This window comes from Mandrillus leucophaeus, unplaced genomic scaffold (genome assembly GCF_000951045.1).
Source record: "Mandrillus leucophaeus isolate KB7577 unplaced genomic scaffold, Mleu.le_1.0 Scaffold142, whole genome shotgun sequence".
NCBI classification, from domain to species: domain Eukaryota; kingdom Metazoa; phylum Chordata; class Mammalia; order Primates; family Cercopithecidae; genus Mandrillus; species Mandrillus leucophaeus.
The window spans coordinates 4,487,612-4,513,555 of NW_012101388.1; the positions used below are offsets into that span (position 1 = coordinate 4,487,612).

General features: G+C 45.6%; 1 protein-coding gene across 1 annotated transcript in view; it reads left to right on the forward strand.

Moving 5' to 3' along the window:
- The window catches only part of BCL2 (B-cell CLL/lymphoma 2), a 202,850-nt gene extending 177,637 nt beyond the window's left edge, over window positions 1–25,213 (forward strand). Inside the window, exon 3 of the mRNA XM_011974172.1 lies at window positions 22,141–25,213. Coding sequence (XP_011829562.1) covers window positions 22,141–22,275 — 135 coding nt within the window. The 3' untranslated portion in view covers window positions 22,276–25,213. The remainder of the gene's footprint in view (window positions 1–22,140) is intronic.
- Window positions 25,214–25,944: the final 731 nt, after the last annotated feature.

Sequence of the window (25,944 nt, forward strand, 5' to 3'; positions counted from 1 at the left end):
TATGTGGAGACTGCTGGAATATCAGACTAAAACAGCTCACGGGAAGGCTGAGCAGAGTCTAATTCTAGAACTTGTGGCAGGCTCGTGGGACACAGGAAATACATAGAGGTGATGGTTTCACAGAGGAAGGGGAATGTCACTTCAGAGAAAACTGGAGGGAGCCAAGAAAATGTGGAGAGAAAGTGGGGAATAGTAATCTCAGATGTAGAGGGAAAGAAAAACAGGAGAAGATACACATAGCAATAAAAGAAGAAAAACCATCACAATGCCTGCTGAGCAAAAAAGTGATTTTTCTGCTTTTCTTCTAGCCCTCCTGGGCCCACAGCGATTGACGATAGGAGCAGAATGCATTCACTGGTGTCCACTCTTGAGCTGGGTGTTGCTGAAGAAGAGAAGAGAAATCTTAGCCGTCTTGCCACCAGATCACTCTCTTTCATTTTCAGGCTGACCCAAGCAAAATGGGGGAAAATTGCATCTGGACAAAAGAAACTTCTCTTTCTGTACCTAAAAGCCTCATGTCAGGCCGGGCGCCGTGGCTCACGCCTGTAATCCTAGCACTATGGGAGGCCGAGTCAGGAGGATCACTTGATGTCAGGAGTTTGAAGCCAGCCTGGCCAACATGGTGAAACCCCATCTCTACAAAAAAATACAAACATTAGCCAGGCGTGGTGGTGGGTGCCTATAATCCCAGCCATTCAGGAAGACTGAGGCAGGAGAATTGCTTGAACCCAGGAGGCAGAGGCTGCAGTGAGCCAAGATCGCACCACTGCACTCCAGCCTGGGTAACTGACAGAGGGAGACTCTGTCTCAAAATAAATAAATAAATAAATAAATAAATAAATAAACGCCTCATGTCAGGAGAAACCTTTCTGTAGAGAGCCGTATAGTTAAGCACTGTGTTTGGTCCAAGCAAAAACTAGAGAAAGGGTTAGAAATCAGTATTATTGGTGACATCTCCTCTCTTCTTCACTGTTAATCCTCTGCCGGTCACTGTCATAACAGTGTTATTTTTCAGGCCTGAAATGAAAATTGGTGATTCCATCAAGCAAAGAGTTAGAAAGGAAGGCTGGGTTACTGCATGGTTATTTGGACTCTCCCTGTAAATACGTGAATAGTTTCAGCTTCCCCTCACATGGGTTGAGGGTAGCAGAATGACATCTCCCTGGGCTAGAAGAGAAACAGAGACAGAACAAGCGAAAATTGTCTGGCACAAGCCAGCAGTTACAACTTATACGTACAGCCCGGGACCGGTATGGGTCTGTGGCCTGTTAGGAACCGGGCCGCACAGCAGGAGGTGAGCAGCTCGCGAGCATCACTGCCTGAGCTCCGGCTCCTGTCAGACCAGTGGCGACATTAGGTTTTCCTAGGAGCACAAACCCTATTGTGAACTGTGCACACGAGGGATCTAGGTTGTGCGCTCCTTATGGAAACCAAATGCCTGATAATCTGTGTTGGAACAGTTTCATCCCGAAATGATCCCCCACCCCATTCGTGGAAGAATTGTCCTCCACAAAACACATCTCTGGTGCCAAAAACATTGTGAACTTCTGACATAAATGAGCTTGGTTCTTTTCTCATCATGTAAACGTTATCAAAGAGATAGAGGTGTCAGCATAAGCACGTCACTGCTCCATGCACACTTATGACTTAGTGGTTCCGGAAAGGCCCTTTAGCTGGGAGTCGCAGCTACATTTAGGGAGTCACGTGATTGAGTAGAAAGGCAGAATATTTTATGACAGAATTCTGGGTTTGAGTTCTGGTTTCATCATTGATTAACTAGGTGTCCTTGGAAAAGTTACGTATTCTTGGTCATCTGTGAAAGAGGGGTGACAGCACTAATAACTTCTCTGTGGCTTATTGGGAGGACCACACCAGATGATATATACGGAAGCACTTTCTTAACAACAACGTGCCATGTGAATATTTGTTTTTGTTTGTAATAGATACCTCTATAATAATGAGAATGAGAAGGTTATTATTTCATCCTCACTGTTTGTTCACTGTTTTTATTTAACAACCGTTTTGGGTTTTTTTCCCCCTATTACATTCCAGGCAGCAGGCCAGAGGCCACGGAAATTCGTTGCCACTTCACAGTATCTCATTGCATCATTGAGAGGTTTACTCCTGATCAGCACCGAAAGACCATTTTTGGCCTTTAAAAATAAAAATGAAAGTCCAAGAGCCAGAAACATTAAGGATTAAGCTAATTTTTAAAATAACAAATGTTTTCTTATATTCTCTTCTCATTTATATGGTGCTGGTAATTTTTTAAATTAGATTTTCCTCTGGGCATTTTATATTAAAAATGATACAGTTCCCTGTCCTTTGTAATTGCATTTCTTTTGACTTTCTTTTATTATGACTTGCGTATCACTGACACTTTTTTCCTGGAATGTTAAAAGTGTACATCATCTGGCTAAAAGGAAAAAATACTGACTTAATAAAAATGGAAAAGAGAGAGAGAAAGAAAATGGATATTCTTCTCTCTGGTTCCAAACAAGGCAAAGTCCTCATTCCTCGTTCTTCATACATGCCAAGGTTGATGTCACGGATCCAAACCAGTTTTGAGTTATCTGAAATGGTGGGGGGGAAAGCCCAGTTTAGCAATCTTCTGAAGCTTGAAAAACAAATTTGTCACAGTCTGATAACCCAAAAATGACTGATGCATTTTCTGTGCATTTTCCAAGCAGGGAGGGGTCGGGCATGGAGAAGGAAACATTCTGAGAAATGACTTAAATGTGGAAACTTTTGGTTCAAGAGGGTATTCTGGGAGATATAAGAAATATCTCCTGGGGGCATCAAAAGGGAATAACACACTCATCTTGAGTGATGTATGATTCCGTTGCCCGAGGAATAGGGATGAAAACCATAAACTCCTTAAGTTGGGGTATTAACTTATCATCAAAAGTTACCATAAATAATGGATATTGTTTATGGCTGAGAAGTAGGACACATCCAGAGAAGACATCCCTTAATTTTTCATAAAATCATCTCAGTGTTATTGGAATATGGCTTTCATGCCATTTGAGCTGTCGGAATAGCTATTGGGTGGATTCTTAAGCAGGAATAGTTGGGACTTTAGAAACCCTGCCTGGGATTCTAATGTCTGGTGCCATGAAGATTTTGGCTTGTGTTTCTTTTGATGTCTAGAATATCAAGAACATTCCTAGCTTCTATATTGCAGCAGGTCACGTCCCGGCTTCTTCTAGTAAAACCCCCTCTAGGGTTCAAGCCTCTATTTGCACCGGTAATAAACGTGATGGCACATTGCGACTTTGAATGCAAGCCAGCAGGGCTGCAGGCACCTGTTTCTCCCAGTGCCCCAACTGTATCAGACCCTTTTCATCCTCCGTGCTTTTGATGCACAAACAAAAAACGGAGTCCCAGAATCTAAAAGTGATGTCACTTGAGTGTCACCAAGGGCCTTTAGAGGACCACGGGGCATCTCTTTCTGTTACAAATGAGGCTCTCAAAGCCAGGAGAGGTGAATCCCTGGACCACAAGTGGAGGAACTGAGAAAGGGCGCGTCGACACTCAGACCCCACAGCTTGCCATTGTGTGGCTTGTGATAGAACCAAAGACATCAGAACAGACCAGCTTATCCGGTTATAAATCTAGGATAACGTGACGAGCTTCAGAGCCGGGGGTTGAGCTCTGCTGGGACTCCTGCCCTCCAAAGGATGTGTTCCATTGCCAAACATTAAAACCTCCGAATTCTTGCTTTCTCGCCAAAAGGTATTGTAGACGTGATGGCAGTGAAGTTATTTTTTTCGCATTTAAAATTACCCTTAATAAAATCACGTTTTTCAAGTGGTGTACCGAGTTAGTAAAACAAACCTGTTTGAATCTGTATTCCATCAACCATGAACTTATGCCTGGGGATCAAAAACTTCCTAAAACCCACCAGGCGTGTGTGTGGAATAATCCTAATACTTTTTTCGCAGTTTCTCAGGGTGTTTCAGTAGGTTAGGATTACCTCCAAAGACATTTAAATGATGTTTCAGGTTCAAATGGAAATGAAAAGCACATAAAGTTGTAAGACATAAGAATTCCAAGAATTTGGCAGAGGTGAAAACACACAAAGAAAAGATGAAATTTAGACGTTTTTATTCTGCTCATTTATCCAACACAAATCCCTCTCCAGTTGTCCCATAACCACAATGCCAGCATTTAACTCCACAAGGGTTAAAGGAGGCTTGTGGAGCAGGCCCCTGGCTGACTTCAGCGTGGATCACAGGCCTGGCGTCCTGTCAGACTTCCACAGTTAAATGGTAACCACAGTGCCTCGAGTTACCTCGCTCCATTTCTTGGGGGACTCAGGGACAGCCCCCATTTCCCCATCAGTGTCCACGACCCGGGTCCTTCCGCCAGAAGGCGGGCTGGAAGGTCCCTCACAACTATGGCCAAGCCCTGGCCGCAGCTGCAGAGGTCTCACTTGTTCCACTCAGCCAACACTTATTTCTCTATGTATCCGAGGGAGTGGGGAATTAGTGTCTTCCAGGAAACTCAGGCTCTGAGTTTTCTGTCCTAGATTTCAATAGGCAAATGGAGAATGGGTTGTGGGGATCGGAGCTGAGGAATGAACTTCAGCTGATAAAATGCAAGACAAGGAGGGAACAGGAAAGCAAAGGACAAAGAGAAGGAGGAAAAAAATAAAGGGAATTTTGGCAGGGAAAAGGGATTTGGGAGCTAGGACAGGTGTCCTGTCTGAGTTATAGTGAAGGCAGGGGAGCCAGGTTTGGGGGATCTCGGGGATCTGGGCCATGTCCAGCCTTTTTTTTTTGGCTCCCACCAACTCCTCGCTGTCTGAGCAAGGTTTTGGGCATCCTGTGTGCTGAGGACAGAGCTGAGCTTATAGCCACTGTGCGTGATGGATGCTGTGATTCTGCTTTTTTGTTTGTTCATCTTTAATGTGGTGTATTAGAGATGTTGCACTGACCACATTCCCTGTCAGCATGCAACTGCCAAAATGCTGAAAGAAAGTGTTTAGCTTGTTGGATCTGACCGCAACAATCACAAACTCGCCTCACAAACTTCTGGCCTTCCAGTAACACATCGAACATTAAAGGATTAAATGCTTGGTGAGCATAGCTAGGTTCATGTAAAACACTTGTGGGTAGGTTCCTAGGAATTTAAAGGTCTCTGCCTTTGTTAAATTATGAAAATTTTAAAAATTTAAGTGAGTAGAGAAAAACTGTTTCCAGTCATTAGGAGTCACAAAGGGTGCCTCCAGGAGGAGAGAGACCATGCAAGGAGCAGGCATCAGGGCAGTGGGGCTAGTGGCCCAGGGAAGCCCCCCGCATCCTCCTGGGTCTCTTGGGCAGTGGGTCTAGTGGCCCAGGGAAGCTCCCCCCCCATCCTCCTGGGTCTCTTGGGCAGTGGGTCTAGTGGCCCAGGGAAGCCCCCCCCCATCCTCCTGGGTCTCTTGGGCAGTGGGTCTAGTGGCCAGGGAAGCCCCCCCATCCTCCTAGATCTCTCGGACAGTGGGGCTAGTGACCAGGGAAGCACCCCCACCATTCCCCTGGGTCTCTTCTTTGAGAGCTTGTGCTCTGTCCATGGTGTGGGAGCCACTCTTGTTCATGCATGTTACAGACACAACCGCTTTTGATCCAGCAAGAATAGTTGAGCTGATCCCTTGAAAGGATCAAAATCCAGTTGCCACTCTGGAAGCTCTGGGGCCACATATTTTAATATTCTAAATTAGGCCTCAAGTTGGATTTGTTTTTGTGACTCAAGGAAATTTTATTCTCTTTCACATTCTAGAATTCCCTGTGAAGCAGCCCTGTAAATAGGAGGGCTTTTCCTGAATATTATGGAAAGAATTTCTCTTTGGGGATTTGGGTCTATATCATACAACATTTTAAAATACTCTTGAGATGGCACGTGCAGCCCCAGCAACAGGGCCGGACCACAGTCAGGGGCTTCCAGAGTGTGTCGCACACGTTCCCATGGGACCTAGCCTTGCCCAGTGCCCAGGGCGGGTGGGGGTGGGGGGGATGGGGAAGGTCCTGTGACTGGTGGTTTCTCCATGGTCACAGGGTCTTCTTTCTGTTGATGCGGCCCCATTCACTCTGACTCACCCCTGCCCACATACACCGGTTTGCTTTAGGACCCGCCAGGGTAGCCCCAAACTCCCACGCCACTTCCTTGTCCTGAAACACCATCCTCGATTTTCTTGCTTTTATTCGAAGTCCTGAGGGCTCAACTCCTGTCTCACTTTCTGTCCGCCTCCCAGCGCATCTTAAAAACTCTTGGTACATTTCTTGAGCCTTCCCTGTCACTCCTCGGGACTTCCTGTTTCACCTCTCATATTTATTGCTCGGGGGAGCCGGAGCTGGATCTTGTATGTCTTTTCTGCTTCCTTTGGGAGGAGCAAAATGTAGTTGAAAAGGTACATGCCTGGCAGTCACATAGTCCCGGATTCGAACCCCAGCTTTGCTGCAATGAGCTGTGTGACTTTGAGCAAGTTGTGTGACCTTTCTGATGGCAGTCTCTTCTGTCTAGAGTTGTTTATAAAAGTCACCTTAATGGGCTTTGGCACCACGGTTAAATATCTCTCCTCATCCCAGATTTAGTGCCTGGCCAGAAGTAGATGCTAAATAAATACTTTTTAAAGTGGTCTGCCTATGGTTGGATTGCTCAATTCAGATATGTCCAAAGGATAGATCAAAGCTAGAGGAAAGAAAGAGCTAGAAAGAGCCATCCAAAGTTAGCACCAATTATACTATGAAAAACATGTTGCCTGTGTATCCAAGATTGGCCAAGGGGTTTCCTCAGTGGAAATAGCAATTTGCTCGACCTAAAATTTCTCTGGAAGCCTTCACCAGCCCAAACCTGAGCTTATTCTTACGATGTTAGGTGTGAACATCTCTGAGTCATCCCATTGGAAGAGGGTTTTACTGAGTACCTGATCTGGGTGATGAGTATGACATCATTCCTAACTTAAGGAGCTCTTTGTCATGCAGAGTCAAGCTCACTATCTCCCTTGCAGCGCTCTGCACAATACTGGGTGCAACGCAGATGGCCCAGTAATGTAAATGTTCGCATCCCTGAATGCAACCTGAGCCAACTCGCTCCAAGGTTTCTGCAATGGCGGCAAGGTTCTGCGGATGCTGCACGTGCGTAGGCATGGCCACTGACCACTCAGCTGCCAGTCCCACCTGGAATGTTCTGGCTCTGCCCTTTTGCCTGAGGAATAGTCAGTGTATGAGGGCCCCGTAGCACAGTTCAAATCCCATTTGCAATCCGGCCAGCACATACTTGCATCCCTTCTGCAGGCAGGGTCCCCAGGCTCGCCACTGCAAGCTGCAAATGTGTGTGACCCGTCCTGAGCGTTTGACAGGAAGTGACAGTTGCCTTGGAAGTGGATCTCCCAGGGGCACGACTTTTCTCGTGTTAAGTGCCCACTGCCGACAACGCTGACAGGCCTTGTACAGTGGGCACGTGTAGTGTTCTGACCTTGCTCCTGCCCCCAGCAGGCCGGCTTCCCTGGCTTCACTGTGAGAGCGTGTCCTTGGGTCAGGTCAGCCAGCTGTCAACTGTGCCCCTGGAGGTTGTGCTGATGGAAGGTATTTCAGCCCGTCCACTCACTGAAAACTCATCCATGATTGCTTTCAGCTTCTCTTTTTCTCTCTTTCTTTGTCTTTCTGGGTCTCTGTGTCTCCCATTTCTCTCCCTGTGTTTCTGTTTTTGCTTCTCTCTCTAGTTCTATATACAGCAGTATCCTTGCAACAGAAAGCATACTGTCAGAGGTCCTTCACCGTAAACAGCTATTCATACGAGAGGCCACGCCGGCAGGTCTTGTCCATGTGTTAATGAGCCAGGATCCAGAACCACAGGCTGACCTGGCCCGCCGTTTACCTGTCCTGGTTCTAACAGCTGCTGCCACTGACAGAGGCTGCCTTTTCCTTGTGATAGAGAGGTCTGCTGTCTTCCCTGGGCACAGGAAGACTGTCTGATGAGGAAGGAAGAGGATTGTCAAGGAGCCAAGCAGTGTTCCTTGAAATGCATCTGGTTTTATTCATGTTGAGTCTTTCCAGGTGAACTGAACTAAATCATAAACTACAAAATGAAAGCAGATTTTTCTTAGCATGCCCATATGGAGCTCACTGAGGAGTTCACCACCATCCGTCAGCTCCCCTTGTCCCCCAGAGCACAGAGGATATAATTGTTCTTCTCTTACTGATCAGTAGATTGATGGTGTGGATAAGAAGCCTCTCCCGTGGGCTTCTCAGAGGATCATCGCAGTCGCTTTGACAGTCACAGAGTGACCCATTGAGCAGAACTGGCGAGCTGGGATCCGAATAAGACTATTATACGTTGGGGTGCTTTTGAGTGGGATGTGAGCAGGCTGTGAAGGTTCAGCCATTTGTGACTTACCTGCTCCAAACCAAGAACAACAGAACCAGCATCACCCGGGGTGCATCTGGTCCTCGACAGATGTCTGGGCCCGCGGTTGGTCATCAGGGCTGCCTGGAGCCAATGCAGTGTGGCGCTTCCAGAAAAGATGCCCAGGCTGATTTCTTAACCAGTCCTGAAAAACAAGCGCCAGACAAGGCAGGGCTACAGGCTGGCAGTGCCCAGCTGGCTGAGGATGCCGCCTCCTCCAGCCTAGTCTGCTTTGCTCTTTTTCTTCTACATACCCTCCTCCAGGTCTGAGGCCACTTTCAGCAAGTTCCTATTAGGACATGCAGGTTCTTTGTACTCCCCTTACCACCAGCCTCAGTCAACACTTACTGATTTAAACAAGTGAGAACCAAACATTTGGCCCCCAACTCTGGCCCTCCACGTTTAATAAATGAAGGACTCCCTCCCCTCGCTGCCCCCAGCAGCGACGTCCTGATGACAGCGATTAGGCCAAGCTGCAGAACTTAACAAGCATCTGCTTTCAGTTCCCATTTTTGGCATATTTTCATGAATTAACTCTTGCAGTGACAAAAATAGAGGGAGGCAGCCTGGGCCATGCCCCATGTTCATGAGTCACATGGCAGGCACAGGGGACACAGCACACTTGGCCCAAATCATAACCTCCAAGTAGAGCATATTTGCCTGTGGCTAATCCCTGTGGAGCCCACGGTGATTATGTTCTGCTCACATACAGAGACAGGTATGGACAGTGGCGTGGGGTGGGGAGGAGAGCCACACCTGTGGCTCTAGATCCCAAGAAAGAACAGTTGGTGGATCTATTCCAAACGCCAGTCTGCCCATGGAATCCCCAGCCCGTATCAGGCAGTGGAAAGTCCTGTTCGGTATTGAGGATAAGCAGAGCTTCCCACCTGCTCCCTACTTTGAGCCACACTGATGTCACCAGTTCTAATTAAAATTGGCATGAGAGGCAGAGGGCTTTGTGGGCATATGGGGGTTGGGGTATGGGACAAATAACCTGGATTATGCTCATAAAAGCAAAGAGATTGGAAGCACAGAGGCACATCAGAGGTCACAGCAGATTGATTGCTATGCCAAGAAAGACCTCCTCCTAACTCACAGCAGGAGGGTCTGAGGCCAGGTGGGGAGAAGAGCAGTGGAGAAGTGGCGGATGGAAGAGATGGACCACACAGAGAGGAAGCAGGAGATCCTCGGAACAGTTACAGTAACATAGCTCTGGCACGCACCAACAGAACCCAAGTCGCATCCTCAAGGATGCACGGGAAAGGGTGAAGAATAAGGTCACTAACTAGGTAAGCCCAGATGATAGAGCGGAGAGAGACTTCTTAGAGGTTCGCTACGGTGGAGTTTTCAGATGAGGAAAATTGAAGGACCCAGGGGTGACGTGAGCTGCTCACCTTACAAGGAGGAGCGCCTTGATTGCTGCTCATACATCCGACCCCTAACTTCTCATCCAGAACACAAGCCACGCCACCTCCTACTACAGTTCTTCCTTTTTTTCTTTTGGAGAATGACAGTGGTGCACATTTTCTAACCAGCAGACTCCCATTCCTCATACACTTGTGAGCAGAGGATCCATCACAAGCCAGTACTTCTGTGGGATTCCATATGGTATAAAAATAGTTTAGTCCCTCTTCATGTCGTGTAAGGAATATAATTAAGTTCTTTTATTGGGATATAGTTCACATGCCATAAAATTCCATTTAAAGTGATCAGCGCATTGATATTCAAAAGGTTATACAACCATCACCATTAGCTAATTCCAGAACTTTTCCATCACTCCAAAAAGAGGCCCGGTACCCATTAGCAGTGACTCCTTAGTCTCCCCATCTCCTGGGAACGTCTAATCTACTTTTTGTCTTTATGGCCTTGCCTATTTTGGACATCGCATATCAATGGAATCATACGGTGGGTGGCCTTCTGTGCCTGGATCCTTCACTTGGCCTCATGTTTTTGAGGGTCATCCATGTTGTTGCATGTGTCAATGCTTCACTCCTCTTTTTGGCTGAGTTGTAAGATTCCATTGTGTGGGTAGACCACATTTTGTTTATGTGTTCATCAGTTAGTGGATATTTGGGCCATTTCCACTTTTGGCTATTATGAATAATGCTGATGTGAACATTTGTGTACAAGTTTTCTATGAACATGCACTTTCAATTCCTTTGGGTGTACTAGGAGTTGAATTGCTGGGTCATGTGGTGACTCTGTTTAACTTTTTGAGGAATCAGCAAACTGTTTTCCCACAATGGCTGCACCATTTTACATTCCCACCAGCAATGTGCAAGGGTTTCAATTTCTCAACATCCTCGCCAACACTTGTTATTATCTATTTTTAAAATTAGAGCTGCTCTAGTGGATGTGAAGTGATCTCTCCTTGTGGTTTCGATTTGCATTTCCCTAATGACTAACGATAGTGAGCATCTTTTCATGCACTTACTGGCCATTTGTATACCTTCTTTGGTAAAATGTCTACCAGAATCCTTTGGCCTTTTTAAAAATTTAGCTAGTTAGGTTTTTATTGTTGAGTTATAATAATTACGTTTTTTGCTGGACATATTTTCATGTCCAACACAATATCATAAAGTGTTAAGTTTGTCACTTTATGTTTGGGGGGGAAGTATGACTTCCCCCGCAAACGGTGAAGTAGCATAAGCCCAAAACAAGAGAGGGCTGAGCACCAAAATAGGCAGGGCCCTCAGAAGCTCCAGCCAAAAGAAGGTAATGGAATGAGGAAGGTAGGAAGAAAAATGAAGAAACATTGTTTTAAAGCCAAAACACTGGAAAGCAGGTGACTGAGGCCTGTGTGTATATAGGCCCTTTCTTTAGAGCCTCTTCAGGTGTGCCTTAAAATGAGGACAGGAGCATGGGCCTCTTCTCTCCTGGCAAGGCCACTGCTGGGCAAATGGGCCTACAGACACAAAGTGCTTTGAATTCAGTACTGAGAAAATTCTCAGGCCCATGGAAGCCACTGGGAATATTACCGAGCAGTTACTATAGGGCAGGGTGTGTGTCTTGTTTAGCTTTAAGCTAAATATTCAACACCTTACAAAAATATGTTTGGTTACTGAACGAATAAGCCCGCTGAAGATGAGATTTCAAGGTCATATAGATACGGCCTTTAGTCTCTCTTGTTGTGATTTATTACATGAACCTGGTGAACCAAATAGCATAACTATTAACATATTTTTAGCACTTTTTGCTATAAATGCATTTCTTCACCCATTTCAGAAGTACGTCTTTTGAATTACTGGACTGACCACACCTTCTTCCAGGAGGGACATGAGCCCACAGGTGCCCTGCCATATTTGCATAGCTAGTACGGCAGCAGGGAACTTGGCTCTGTGCTTCCCTCCAGATACTACCTTCTACCCCAGCCCAGAAGGTAATTAAACTAAGGAATCCTCTGAGGTCCATCTCTGGAATAGCTAGCTCCGGCTCAAGTCTCCATTAGCAGGTGGTTGGGGCCAAGCTTCCTCTGCCCTGGCCCATGGCATAAGCCATCTTTGCACATTATTTTCAAACTGTGAAAATAATGCTGGAGAAAGGAAGCACCCATTTGCGCTTCTCATTTTTCAGCCTCCCCAACTCCTGAGGGCCCCTGCCTGATTTGCATTCTTAGCTAAATTTGCATAACAGAATACACCAGAACTTCCCTGGACCAACTGTGGTAAGCGGGCAAGTTTTGTTTTTGTTTTGTTTGGGTTTTTCATCTCCTGCCATGTCTCCAGCAGGTTTCTAGTTACATCCAAATGACGCGGAGATTAGGTTTCATGTATGTCATTGGCTCATGATTCAACCAGCCCCTCCCCCTGGACCCAGAGTTCCTCCAAGATCAACCCCCAGGCACTGGAGATGGCTTTGGGGAGTAGCCCTCGCCAGCCCGCCAGCCTAGAGGAAGGCAAATCCTTGTGCTTCTCACGCTCCCGTGCCTCTTCGCCATCTCCGGCCCAGGCAGCTGTGTGTCCTTCAGTTATATGCTCAAGGGTTATTTTTTTCCCCTTCCTTTTCCCTCAAACCCGGAAACAATATTTTGGGAGTAAAGGGAGGGTGCGGGAGGAAGAGTCACAGAGGACAGAAGCAAGCCTGCAGCTGCCAAAGCCACGCTGCTCTGCAGACGGAACCCTCTAGACTCATTCAGCACAATGTAGCTGTGGAGGAAATCCTGCCAAGCCTATGATAAGGGGGGAAATGGAGTCACTTCCTCACCAGCTGCTTTTTTCAGGTAGAAAAAAGTCCTCACTTCCTTGTGTGTGCTCTGCCGGCCACCACTCCCAGCGGCCAGGGTGGCTTGCTCCCCCTTTTGCTCTGAGCCAACTCTGGTGTCAGGAGAATCTTGCTTGACTTTGTGGAGAGGTCTCTCTCTGCAAGACGAGCGTCTGTCTACCCCACTTCCTCCTTCATGTCCTTTCTCTTTCTCCTGGCATCCTCTCTTACCTGACGGTTGCATGTCATAGACTCTGTACGGCTGCAGTGGTCACAGATAGTATTGCCAGTGAGTCTCCAACCCTCTTGGTGGAATCTAGGATCAGGACACACTCAGTGGTCTCTATGTTTGCATAGAAACAGCCTTTGACCTCTGGTCATCTCCCCTGCCCTGCACCACAGGCACCAGTGCTGCCCCTCTTGCCAGCGCCCTGCTATTGTCCTTTCACCCTCTTAGGCAGCACTTGTCAAAGTTTGTCTTCCTAATACTCCAAACACAGCAGCAGTCTCCCTGACAGAGGAGTTAGTGGCCAAATGAGTTTGGAAAATGCTACTCCCTTTCTTGGAAAATCAAGCACCTGTAAGTGGGGGGTGATAATTTTTAGTAACCAATATAGCAGGGTCACTGACCAGCACTGACCAATCAGATCCCTCTGTGTCGTTGGGAACTGACTAAACATCAGTCCCTGGGGGGAAGACACTAGAGGCTGCTGCTGGGGAGGGGGGGGGAAAAAAAACACCTTGAATTTTATCTAAGCCAGTCCTTTATCAGGCCTCTGAATACTCCCTTTTTAAAAAAATATTATCTATTAGGATGTTTGAAAAATCTGCCGTATAGTAAAACCAATCAGTTTATTTCAGCTCCACAAACATTTGTTGAGTTCCTAATATATGACAGACACATTCTCCAGAGATCCAAAGATAAATAAAACATGGTCCTGCACCTCCAGGTGCTAATAGTTGAATGGGGAAGGCAGACATGTAAACAGATGATCTTCGTATAATACTGTGAACAGGGAACAGCCAAGGATTATTTAGTTCAACCTAGGGATTTGGAGAAAGTTGCTTGCAGAAAATGATTGAGCTGAATCTCTGAATGAACCAAAGTTGACTTAAGAGGGACAAGCTGAGCAGGAGGACTAGGTTGGAGCCAGGGCATTGGGAACCTTAGACTTAAGCATGGAAGCAACAGACTTGATTCTGAATGGATCACTCTGGCTGCAGTACATGGAAGAGGTTTACAGGCAGACCACAAGACTCAGACCAAGGCAGAGAGATCAGATTGGAAATCACAGCAGAGATCCTGGGGAGAGAAGGTAAAGGGAGAGAGAAGTGTTCAGGTGGTAAAATCGGCATTGCATCTACTGCCCTGTTCTGTCCTGTCCCCTGCCCTTACCACTTTAGTGCTCACTAACTTGACCTCCAGCTATAAGAGATATGGCATCTGCATCTATTTCCTTGATGGGTACTTCACCTGTGACATGACCAGCTAGGAGTGCTGGGGTATTGACATTCCATAGGAGCAACCTTCAACCAATGAATAGCAGGAGTTGGTGTATAAATACCCCAGCTCCCTAGCCCTTCAGTGGGTTAACAAGAGATGCATGGTCTACACTAGCCCTCAGATTTCCCTGGCAGGAGTAAGTTCTGTTTGCCAGTAGCAATAACTTGCTTGATAAGGTAACTTACGCATGGGTCTTTTCCTTTTTTCTCTCCCTTCCCTGCTCCCCTTAGAGTTCCTAGCATCATCTCCCAAATAAACCACTTGAACTCGAATCTTTGTCTTAGGGTCTGCTTCTGAGGGAACCTAACCTATGGCCATGGGATTTACTGATGAATGAATGTGGGGCATGAGGAAGAGAAAAACATCTAGGAGACTCTCAGGCTGTAGGTTTACTTGATGCCATAGCCAGGTTGAAGACAGGAAGAGAGGGAGGCTTGATGGAGGGAGTGATGATAGCTTCAGTTTGGGGCAGGTTGATTGAACTCCTTAGGGGATGTCTTAGAAAGCAATTGGAATAAGTATTTGGCAGTTAGGGGAGAAAGTGAGACTGGATATAAAGATGTTAGGGACATTATCATAGGGGTGGTATTAAGATCAAGAGAGTGACAGAGATTGGCCACAGAGAGAAAAGAAAATATCCAGACAGAAGCCTGATGGGCAGCACCGAGAACTTATCAGAATAGGCCAGGGAGGAGGTGCCCATGAGGGAGACAGAGAGGAATTTCTTCAGGAGGAAGGAGAAAGCCCAAAGAGAGCAGAGTCACAGAACACCCTCAGTGGTCTTGGTGTCCGGGGCATCAGAGCACCTAGTAAGATACAACCTCACAACCAGTGAATTTAGCCACATGGAGGGTATTGGTGGTATTTGTGGAGGTGGTTTCAGAGGCACAATATAGGAAGAAGCCAGACTGAGTGAGTTCAAATGTGGGTGGGAAGTGAGCCAATGAGTGTGGGTTGGCAGCTTGTCTAGGAGGGCAGAGACAGAGAAGATAATGGTTAGGGTGGAGCACACATCAGTACGGACATTTTGAGGATACCTGAGGCCAGAAAGGAAGGATGCGGTTGAAATTGTAGTTGAGAGCAGGGACAATTGACAGAGGAAGGTTCCTGAAGCAATGGGAGATGGTAGAATCAGGGCGAAGGGTGGAGAGGAGCAGGGAAGGACAGGCAGAAATGGACATTTGTGCATGGGCCAGGGTGGAAAGCTGTGGTAATTCTTGCCCAATGATCCCAATTTTCTCAGAGAAGTAAAAGGTGGCATTCGCTGCTAAAAGGTGAGGAAGACATGTGAGACAAGTGGTGGCTGTTGGGAACAGTCATCAAAAGGAACAGAAAAGATCTGACAAAGAGTAAAGAATTCCTACGTGGTGTCAGAACTCACTGAGTTTAGAGACCATCAATTTCCAGCAGCACCTGCCTGCAAGGTTGGGTGACTTTCTTCAGCAACACTTGGAAGCCCAAATGAGACTTGTTGTGGGCTGGAGTCCAAATTAGGGCAGAGAGGAAGGTCGGGATGGGAGGAAGCAAGTTGAGGGAGGCAGGGAGGAGGTTCCCTGGGCAGAGAGAAGAACTAGCTGCTTGCCAGTGTTCTAACTTGTGAAGTGCAGGAGGCAGGTGAAACCCAGCCTTCATGCTCGTGTCCACCACGAATTTCCTTATGAATACACACTGTAAGGAATTTGCTTTACCTGTCAAAATTTCACTCACCTCACCTATTTAAAAAAAGAGCAAATATCCTTATTAGACATTATTAAACCAATTCAGGGAACCTGAACATACTTGGAGGTTCCTCCCAGCTCAAAGTCTTCTGTTACAGTGATTCTCCCTTTCCTTTTTTCTCCCTAACCCTAAAGTTGTCGTGAGGGAAGAGATCCCTAGAGGTCCCCGTGGAGACAAAAGTATAAAGTCATGAAAAATAGAAAATATCAAAGGCATTTGATAGCTGTGTTTGATTTCCCATTGGCACGGTCTGATTTTCTTTTTACTTTCTTCTTACTGCTGATGAGACTCTGCAGTCTGCAGGATACAAAATGGCGGCACCCATTGATTTAGTTTAGTTCAAATGTGCACATAGAGGCATTACCTCTCTCTAGAGTGTAAGCTCTTTGGGGACAGGATGGCTTTTCTCCCTTAGAATTCTCTTTGGTTGTATAACGTCTGCATGCATAGTCAGCTCAAAGATTGTAGAATGTAGCTGAATTTCTAATTTGCTTATAGCCAGCCAAGCCATATTAAATTTCCCCAGTATATAGAGAGGCGAGAACACACACTGAGCTCAGGGCCTGAACCTCTTATTGCAGGCTTTGGTCTCCTGGGCAAAATTCTTGAGAGTTCTTCTGGGCCAGGGTCTAAGGAGGCCCTCACTTAACCGGGGGCCTGTTGCATGGTTCTAGGTCATGGCTGCTGCCTGGGAGCCCATGTCTCCCCACTACTAGGCATCATCTCCCAGCATTTTTGTCTGTCAAATTATGGAGTCAGGAATTTTTTTCAGATTAAGCAAGCACTTAGAATGTAACATTATTAAATGTAGTATATATTAAAGTATATTTCATAAATAGTAATAAACATGTTTGTATTGAATTAGAAAAGACAGCTAAGGAAAAAAATCAGAATAGCCTCATAAATGCCATGTCCTCGTGCCTACTTCTGCCTTCAGAGATAATCACTGTTAACATCTTGGCGTTTTCCTTTATATTATTTTTTTCTGTATGTAAACACGCACATGTATATGTTAGGTTTTTACGGAAGTGGAATCATGTTTTGCTTACCATTTTGTCCTGCTCTACTCGGTATGACGTTAGGAACACAATTTCTTGCCAATAACTATAGGGTATGACTTTTAGTGCTGAACAGCATTCCATCACGTGGGCACGCTGTCAGTCATCTATTTTCAGGCATTTGTTTCCAGGTTTATGCTATTATAAATAATCTGTGCACTTTATTATTTTTCCAAAAGAAATAACTGGAAGTGAAATTACTAACAAAAGCTTTTTTAAAGCCTTTTAATATGCATTACCGAATTCAAAAGGTCTCCATGTTTACCTTTACCTGGGCATAAGGGTTGTTTTGGGACCCCGCCCATATCCCCAACTGCATGCCATTCTTTTCAGCACTTACAATTAACATTCTCTTCCATTCTTCACAATCTGACCTTTTTTAAAAAAAAAAAAAATCTCATTTTCTTTGGAAGTAGGTTTACATGAAATTTCTTGAAGTGGACCGGGCACAGTGGCTCACGCCTGTAATCCCAGCACTTTGCGAGGCGGAGGCGAGATGATCACTTGAGTCCAGGAGTTTGAGACCAGCCTGGCCAACATGAAACCCTTTCTCTACTAAAAATACAAAAATTATCTGGGCATAGTGGAGGGTGCCTGTAGTCCCAGTTACACGGGAGGCTGAGGCGGAAGAATTGCTTGAACCTGGGAGCCACTGCACTCCAGCCTGAGTGACAGAGCTAGACTCCATCTCAAAAAAAAAAAAAAAAAAAGAAATTATTGAAGGTTCTGAAGGGAAAAGGAAAATGTTGGAGGGTGGCTACCTCCCAGGTGGGAGTGCTCCATGGCCTGGAGGGGTGAGGACAACTTTGCTGGGTTTAGGAGTCTTGACCCTGGTCTGTTCCCATCCATACCTACCTGGCCTGGTTTCAACCCTGCAGCAAGGTTGGGACTGGGCGTTTGGCCATCCTGTCCCCTTGGGCCAGCCCTGGGTGGAACTCAGATCCTCTGTGGCCTCTGAATTGGAAATTCATGGAGAAGCCATTGTGCACAGAGCCACCAGAGCTGAGGCCCTGCCCACCTCCCCCTCATGGGAGGAGCCGGTGCGAGCCTTTCCATGTGAACCTGTGATCCGTGAAGTCGGGTAAGCCCTTGCCAGTCCTGACATGAGCAAGGGACGCAGAGCTTCCTAAATATATAGACTGGGATTTTGTCCGAATCACATGACGACCCAGGTTTTCTTTTTCCCTCTTTGTTGCTTTTCATACATAAAATGAGCATGTGTTTATTTAAAACAGCTTTCATACTTAAACAAATAATGACAGACTGTTCAAACAGACTTCGGAAATCGCCCTAATCAGAATGTTTGAAAAAGCAAGAAGACTTTCTACGAAAGAAGCTTTCAGGACATTTAGTCCCGAAGCCACAGGGTCTCCTTTGCACTTTGGAATTGTAGAAGGGCAAAGTTTAGAGGCCAGATCCAACCTCCAGGGGGTTAAATGACTTGCCCTGTAGCCCTACAATCTGATTAATAATGTGTAAAGAAGGATAGATAGGTAGGCGTTGTATTATCACTTCCCATCTTCGACCGGAACACGGGATGTGTACATTTTAATTCATAATTCCTATAGAAATTACGGACTATCCTCAGATCTGAAAGCTAAGAGAGTGCCAGGAAATTGCTTCTGTAAAATGGCAGGCTCAGCAGAACCTCCTGGGGGAAGGGCAGGTTGAGTAGGTGCGGAGCAGGTCTGCAAGAGGACAGACAAGAGCAAGGTGTTTGTTCTTCCATGAGCTCACATTCTGTATCCAATTTACAAATGGCTTTGAGTGACCTACGTTAATCTTCACAATAATGAATTTTACGGCTATGGATGAAGTAAATGAGGCTCGGGGTTGGGTTATCTGCTCAAGGTTATAAACTAATAAAATATCAAAGCCAGGATTCACCCAGACTCCTCCTCCAAGTCCCATGCCCTTCTTAGCCCCCTGGGATGGCAACGGCACCTCTGTGCTGAGGCTTTGGGCCAAGAGCTGCTAGTTTAGCTCATCTCACTCTAGAAATGACATTGTTCTGTGTCATGCATGTCAGAAATGGCCTGTTAGGTTCATGAGAAGCACTGTTATTTGTGTGGGGGTGAGGGTAGTGAGAGGGAATTATTCCAGCTCTGAGGAGGTGGGGATATTTGGGACAGCATTTCTTCTGCTCTCCAGCACTGTGTGCCAGGCCCAACTGGGAGAAAATGCCAGCTGGAGTGTGTCCCTGCATCCTCCGGTTTCCCGGGATGGTTTCAGGTCCAGAGAGGACAAATGATCAGGGGCTTAGTCCGATTCAGATTTTGCCACACAAAACTCTGTTGGTGACTAAAGGGTTTCAGAGCCCGGCCACTGACCTTCTCAATGTCAGGCCCAATTGCAGACAACCTATTGCCAGTGCCCTGAGAAATTCGGGGTGTTTTTGGCTGTGGTGTTGCGGGTTTCAGCCCACCCATGCCTCAGAGAGAGAAGCATGGATGGGAAGACTAGTTGATATTTGCGGCCGTGTCTGTGACGTCTTGGGTTGCTCCCTGAAAGAGGCAGAGTTTCTCCGGCTTGCGGAGAAGTCCTGACTCCTTCCTGCCCCACTGATCCCTGCTTATAGAGAGGGGTGCGCATCTTGGCAGACAATCATGATTGTGCCTCAGCTCTGTGCTAAGAACTCTAACTACACATTTTATGTACGTCTATTGCCTCTCTTTTCTGACACTGAAATTTAGAAACGTTTAACAATAGATATTTAAAAGGAAGAAGAAAGCCCTTGCGCCCTCTCCTGGTAAAAGTGAACCAAGGACCTCCAAAGATGCAGAAGGCCTGCTGGGTGAGCAGTCGCTGGTCTGGGCTCGCTGATTGGGCTGATTTGACCAACGCTGTTGACACACTGGATGGGTCATCTGTTCTTCTATGGTCTGTGATTACAGAGCCTCTTGTCAACTAGAGTTTCTCAGCCTCGGCCCTGTTAGCCCTGGGGAGCTGCCCTGTGCGTTGTGGGCTGTTGAACAGCATCCCTGGCCTCTGCCCACTAGATACCAGTAGCACCCTCACCCCAAATCACGACCACTAAAAATGCTTCCACACATTGCCAAATGTCCCCTGGGGGGCAGGATCACCCTCAGTGTGACCCGCGCCCTAAATCCGTGCCTGCCTTTTGTAAAAGGTGGCATTGGTTGGAGGGCAACCCATGGGAGAGTGAGGATGGCTCAAGGCAAGCCCTTCATGATTTCTGGAAGCAATACTGATGACTGGTCAATTGAGGTCACTTCTAGGAGTTTATTTCAAAAAAGCAACTGAACAAATAGACAAGAATTTATGTACAAAAATATATCATGATATCATTTATAATAGCAAAAGTTTTAAACACTGTAAAAATGAATTTTTTAAAGTATGGCACATATTATATATCATGAAAATAATTGCATAAATCTATATTTAATAATGCAGAAAGTTCCCCTAACAATGTCTTAAACCCTCATCAAGACTACCTCAGGATTCTCTGAGGCCGTTACATATAGAAGGAGTAATTCCAAACAGATTAATAAGCATCTGGGCAAAGCATTAAGCCAAAGACAGAATGTAAACTGATGATTGTATTCAGAAAACTTAAGTGAACAAACATTTACTACGCACCTACAGTGCACCAAGACCATGCCCAGCACGGGGGAGACAAAGAGAATCCCTGGTCCCACTACTACAGCCCTTGCCCCAGAGAAAGGGAACCCCTCCGTGCACTGTTGGAGCCCCTCCCAACAGCGATGCCCAGGGTCATGGTATGTTACTGTTTCCTGTAATAAAATTGTGTGCTTTGAGTCAGGGTTGTTGGGAATAATGTGGAACTATTCTTGTTTTCTTCATACCTGAATAAATCAGAACTAAAAAGAATTCCTTTACTGATGTATATATTCAAATATTCATTCGGAAAGTTGTCCAAATACTCATTGGACCCAAATGTGAAACATAATCTCCCCCAAATCTAGGAAATGATCAACCAGTGATTTGCCCAATCCAAGCTGATCCAGAGGGTGGACTCTGCTACAACACTACAGACCTGACTTGAGATGGAGAGATAGGAATGGAAGGGAGACACCCTCTTTGTCTCTCGGACCTGCACGTCCAGTGACACACCCCTGATCTCATGCCTTGTGAGATCCACAATTTGAGTGTGGTCGTTCAGTCTAGCCACCTCCAAGAGAAACCCTCTGACGGCTCCCTTTCCCTGGGAGAACCTTGACCTTAGAGGCTGGCACTGCACCAGTCGAGGCCGCCCTGGCCCCTCCACCGACTGAGCCCTCGGTCGACCAAATGCTCTCACAGAGCTGCCGTTAGCCATGCCAGGGCATCAGCAGAGAGAAGGGTGCTGGTTTCTATCTGGGTTCAAAGCCTGGCTGTGCCATTTGTTAGAAAAGTCTCTTATTCCCTGTGATTCTCAGCTTTTTCATCTTTAGACAGAAACAAATAAAATAACTTAGTAACATTGGTACAAAGAATTAGCTGGATGAGATAGCTCACAACTTTAATCCCAGAACTTTGGGAGGCTGAGGCAGGAGAATCACTGGAGCCCAGGAGTTCAAGACCAGCCTGGGAAGCATAGTAAGACCCCATCTCTACAAAAAATTTTAAAAATTAGCCAAGCATTATAATCCTAGGTAGTCAGGAGGCAGAGGCAGGAGGATCGCTCTTGAGCCCAACAGTTCAAGACCGCCGTGGGTCATGATTGCACGACTGCACTGCAGCCTGGGCAACAGAGCAAGACTCTAGCTCTTAAAGAAAAAAAAAAAGTTTGGTACGAAGACTAAAATAATGTATGTCAGACATTTGATAAGACGTCAACACTCAATCAAGGAGTGTGACAGTCATCATCATTGCTACATTTTATTACTTTTCTGGATGGGCGTGCTAGCTAAAACTGCAGAACCTCTAATATTTTCTAACTGCCTCTGCTGTTTTTCTCCTCGGCCCTTAGCACTCTCTCCTACACCATGTGATAAATTATATTGATTGCTGTATATACTGTTCCACTAGATGGAAGCTTCGTGAAGTAGGAACTTTTAGTCTATTTTATGCACTGCTGTATCTCTAAGATGCCTGACATGTAAATAGGTTCTCAATAAATATGTCTTGAATTAATGAAAACAGTGGTTTCTGAATCATGGCCTCCAAAGAGCGTTTGCCTTTTCCCCTCTTGCCCTTCTGAAGGTGCCCAGGCTGCCCTGGCAGGATACCTTTTTCTCTGTGGGGTGGCGTTCTCTGCTCTCTTTCTAATACTCTTTCTTTTTCTTTCCTCCTCTACCCCAATTGCAGGACGCCTTTGTGGAACTGTACGGCCCCAGCATGCGGCCTCTGTTTGATTTCTCCTGGCTGTCTCTGAAGACTCTGCTCAGTTTGGCCCTGGTGGGAGCTTGCATCACCCTGGGTGCCTATCTGGGCCACAAGTGAAGTCAACACGCCTGCCCCAAACAAATATGCAAAAGGTTCACTAAAGCAGTAGAAATGATATGCATTGTCAATGATGTACCATGAAACAAAGCTGCAGGCTGTTTAAGAAAAAATAACACACATATAAACATACACACACACAGACACACACACACACACACACACACACACACAACAATTTTCAGGCAAAATGTCGAATCAGCTATTTACTGCCAAAGGGAAATATCATTTATTTTTTACATTATTAAGAAAAAAAGATTTATTTATTTAAGACAGTCCCATCAAAACTCCTGTCTTTGGAAATCCAACCACTAATTGCCAAGCACCGCTTCGTGCGGCTCCACCTGGATGTGCTGTGCCTGTAAACACAGATTCGCTTTCTGTGTTGTTGGCCGGACTAACTCACCATTTGAAGAGCAGATGTATGGAAAAAGGACCTGATCGTTGGGGAAGCTGGCTTTCTGGCTGCTGGAGGCTGGAAAGAAGGTGCTCATTCACTTGTATGTCTTTGCCCTGGGGGCTGTGATAGTAACAGAGGGAGGGTTCCTGGGGGGAAGTCCATGCCTCCCTGGTCTGAAGAAGAGACTTTTTGCATATGACTCACATGACGCATACCTGGTGGGAGGAAAAGATTTGGGAACTTCAGATGGACCTGGTACCCACTGAGATTTCCACACCGAAGGACAGCGATGGGAAAAATGCCCTTAAATCATAGGAAAGTATTTTTTTAAGCTACCAATTGTGCCGAGAAGCATTTTAGCAATTTATACAGTATCATCCAGTACCTTAAGCCCTGATTGTGTATATTCTTATATTTTGGATACGCACCCCCCAAATCCCAATACTGGCTCTGTCTGAGTAGGAACATAATCCTCTGGAACTTGAGGAAGTAAACATTTCGGTGACTTCGGCATCAGGAAGGCTAGAGTTACCCAGAGCATCAGGCCGCCACAAGTGCCTGCTTTTAGGAGACCGAAGTCCGCAGAACCTGCCTGCATCCCAGCTTGGAGGCCTGGTCCTGAAACTGAGCCTGGGCCCTCACTGGCCTCCTCCAGGGATGATCAACAGGGCAGTGTCGTCTCCGAATGTCTGGAAGCTGACGGAGCTCAGAATTCCACTGTCAAGAAAGAGCAATAGAGGGGTGCGGCTGGGCCTGTCACCCTGGGGCCCTCCAGATAGGCCCATTTTCACGTGGAGCATGGGAGCCACAACCCTTCTTAAGACATGTATCACTGTAGAGAGAAGGAACAGAGGCCCTGGGCCCTTCCTAGCAGAGGGACACGGTGAAGGCTGGGAACATGAGGAGAGGCAACGGCCATGGCCCATTTTGGCCGTAGCACATGGCACGTTGGCTGTGTGGCTGTGGCCCACCTGTGCAGTTTAAAGCAAGGCTTTAAATGACTTTGGAGAGGGTCTTAAATCCTAAAGGAAGCATTGAAGTAAGGTGTCATGGATTAATTGACCTATATCTATGGAATTACATGTAAAACATTATCTTGTCACTGTAGTTTGGTTTTATTTGAAAACCTGACAGAAAAAAAAAAGTTCCAGGTGTGGAATATGGGGATTATCTGTACATCCTGGGGCACTTAAAAACGATCAATGGTGGGAAACTATAAAGAAGGAACAAAAGAAGTGACATCTTCAGCAAATAAACTAGAAAGTGTTTGTTGTGTTTTTTTCTTCCAGTTTAGAATCAGCCTTGAGACATTGATGGAATAACTCTGTGGCATTATTGCATTATATATCATTTATCTGTATTAACTTTGGAATGTACTCTGTTCAGTGTTTAATGCTGTGGTTGATATTTCGAAAGCTGCTTTAAAAAAATACATGCATCTCAGCGTTTATTTTTTTTTTAATTGCATTTAGTTATGGCCTATACACTATTTGTGAGCAGAAGTGATCATTTTCTGTTTGGGATTTTTGTCTCTTGATTCTTCAAAAGCATTTCTGAGAAGGTGAGAAGCCCTGAGTCTCAGCTACCTAAGAAAAACCTGGATGTCACTGGCCACTGAGGAGCATTGTTTCAACCAAGTCATGTGCATTTCCACGTCAACAGAATTGTTTATTGTGACAGATATATCTGTTGTCCCTTTGACCTTGTTTCTTGAGGGTTTATTCATCCCTGGGCAATTCCGCATTTAATTCATGTTATTCAGGATTACATGCATGTTTGGTTAAACCCCTGAGATTCATTCAGTTAAAAATCCAGATGGGGAATGACCAGCGGATTAAAATCTATGGTGGTTTGACCTTTAGAGAGTTGCTTTACGTGGCCTGTTTCAACACAGACCCACCCAGAGCCCTGCCCTCCTTCCGTGGGGGCTTTCTTGTGGCTGTCCTTCAGGGTCTTCCTGAAATGCAGTGGCGCTTACGCTCCACCAAGAAAGCAGGAAACCTGTGGTATGAAGCCAGACCTCCCCGGCGGGCCTCAGGGAACAGAATGATCAGACCTTTGAATGATTCTAATTTTTAAGCAAAATATTATTTTATGAAAGGTTTACATTGTCAAAGTGATGAATATGGAATATCCAATCCTGTGCTGCTATCCTGCCAAAACCATTTTAATGGAGTCAGTTTGCAGTATGCTCCACGTGGTAAGATCCTCCAAGCTGCTTTAGAAGTAACAATGAAGAATATGGACGTTTTTAATATAAAGCCTGTTTTTTTGTCTTTTATTGTTGTTGAAATGGGATTCACAGAGTATTTGAAAAATGTGTATATATTAAGAGGTCATAGGGGTTAATTGCTGGCTGGCTGCCTTTCGCTGTGGAGTTTTGTGACCTGGTTTAACAGTAAATGGACCCAGCCGCTTGGCCCCAGAACTGTACAATATTGTGGCTGCACTTGCTCTAAGAGTAGTTGATGTTGCATTTTCCTTATTGTTAAAAACATGTTAGAAGCAATGAATGTATATAAAAGCCTCAACTAGTCATTTTTTTCTCCTTTTTTTTTTTTTCCATTATATCTAATTATTTTGCAGTCGGGCAACAGAAAACCATCCCTATTTTGTGCTGAAGAGGGATTCACATCTGCATCTTAACTGCTCTTTATGAATGAAAAAGCAGTCCTCTTTATGTACTCCTCTTTACACTGGCCAGGGTCAGAGTTAAATAGAATATACGCACTTTCCAAATTGGGGTCAAGGGCTCTAAAAAAAGCCCCAAAAGGAGAAGAACATCCGAGAACCTCCTCGGCCCTCCCAGTCCCTTGCTGCACAAATACTCCGAAAGAAAGGCCGGAACGACAGCTGACAGGGTCTATGGCCACCGGGTCATCTCTGAAGATTTTGCAGGGGCATGGCAGGCTTAAGATTTGGATTAAAGTCACAGAATTAAGGAAGCACCTTGATTTAGTTCAAACAAGAAGCCACCATTCTCTCCACAGCTCACTTACCTCTCTGTGTTCAGATGTGGCCTTCCATTTATATGTGATCTTTGTTTTATTAGTAAATGCTTATCATCTAAAGATGTAGCTCTGGCCCAGTGGGAAAAATTAGGAAGTGATTATAAATTGAGAGGAGTTATAATAATCAAGATTAAATGTAAGTAACTAGGACAGTTCCAACACATGTCTAGCTTTCACCTCCAGGATCTATTGAGTGAACAGAATTGCAAATAGTGTCTGTTTGTAATTAAACTTACCCTAAAACAAATAATTTATAAA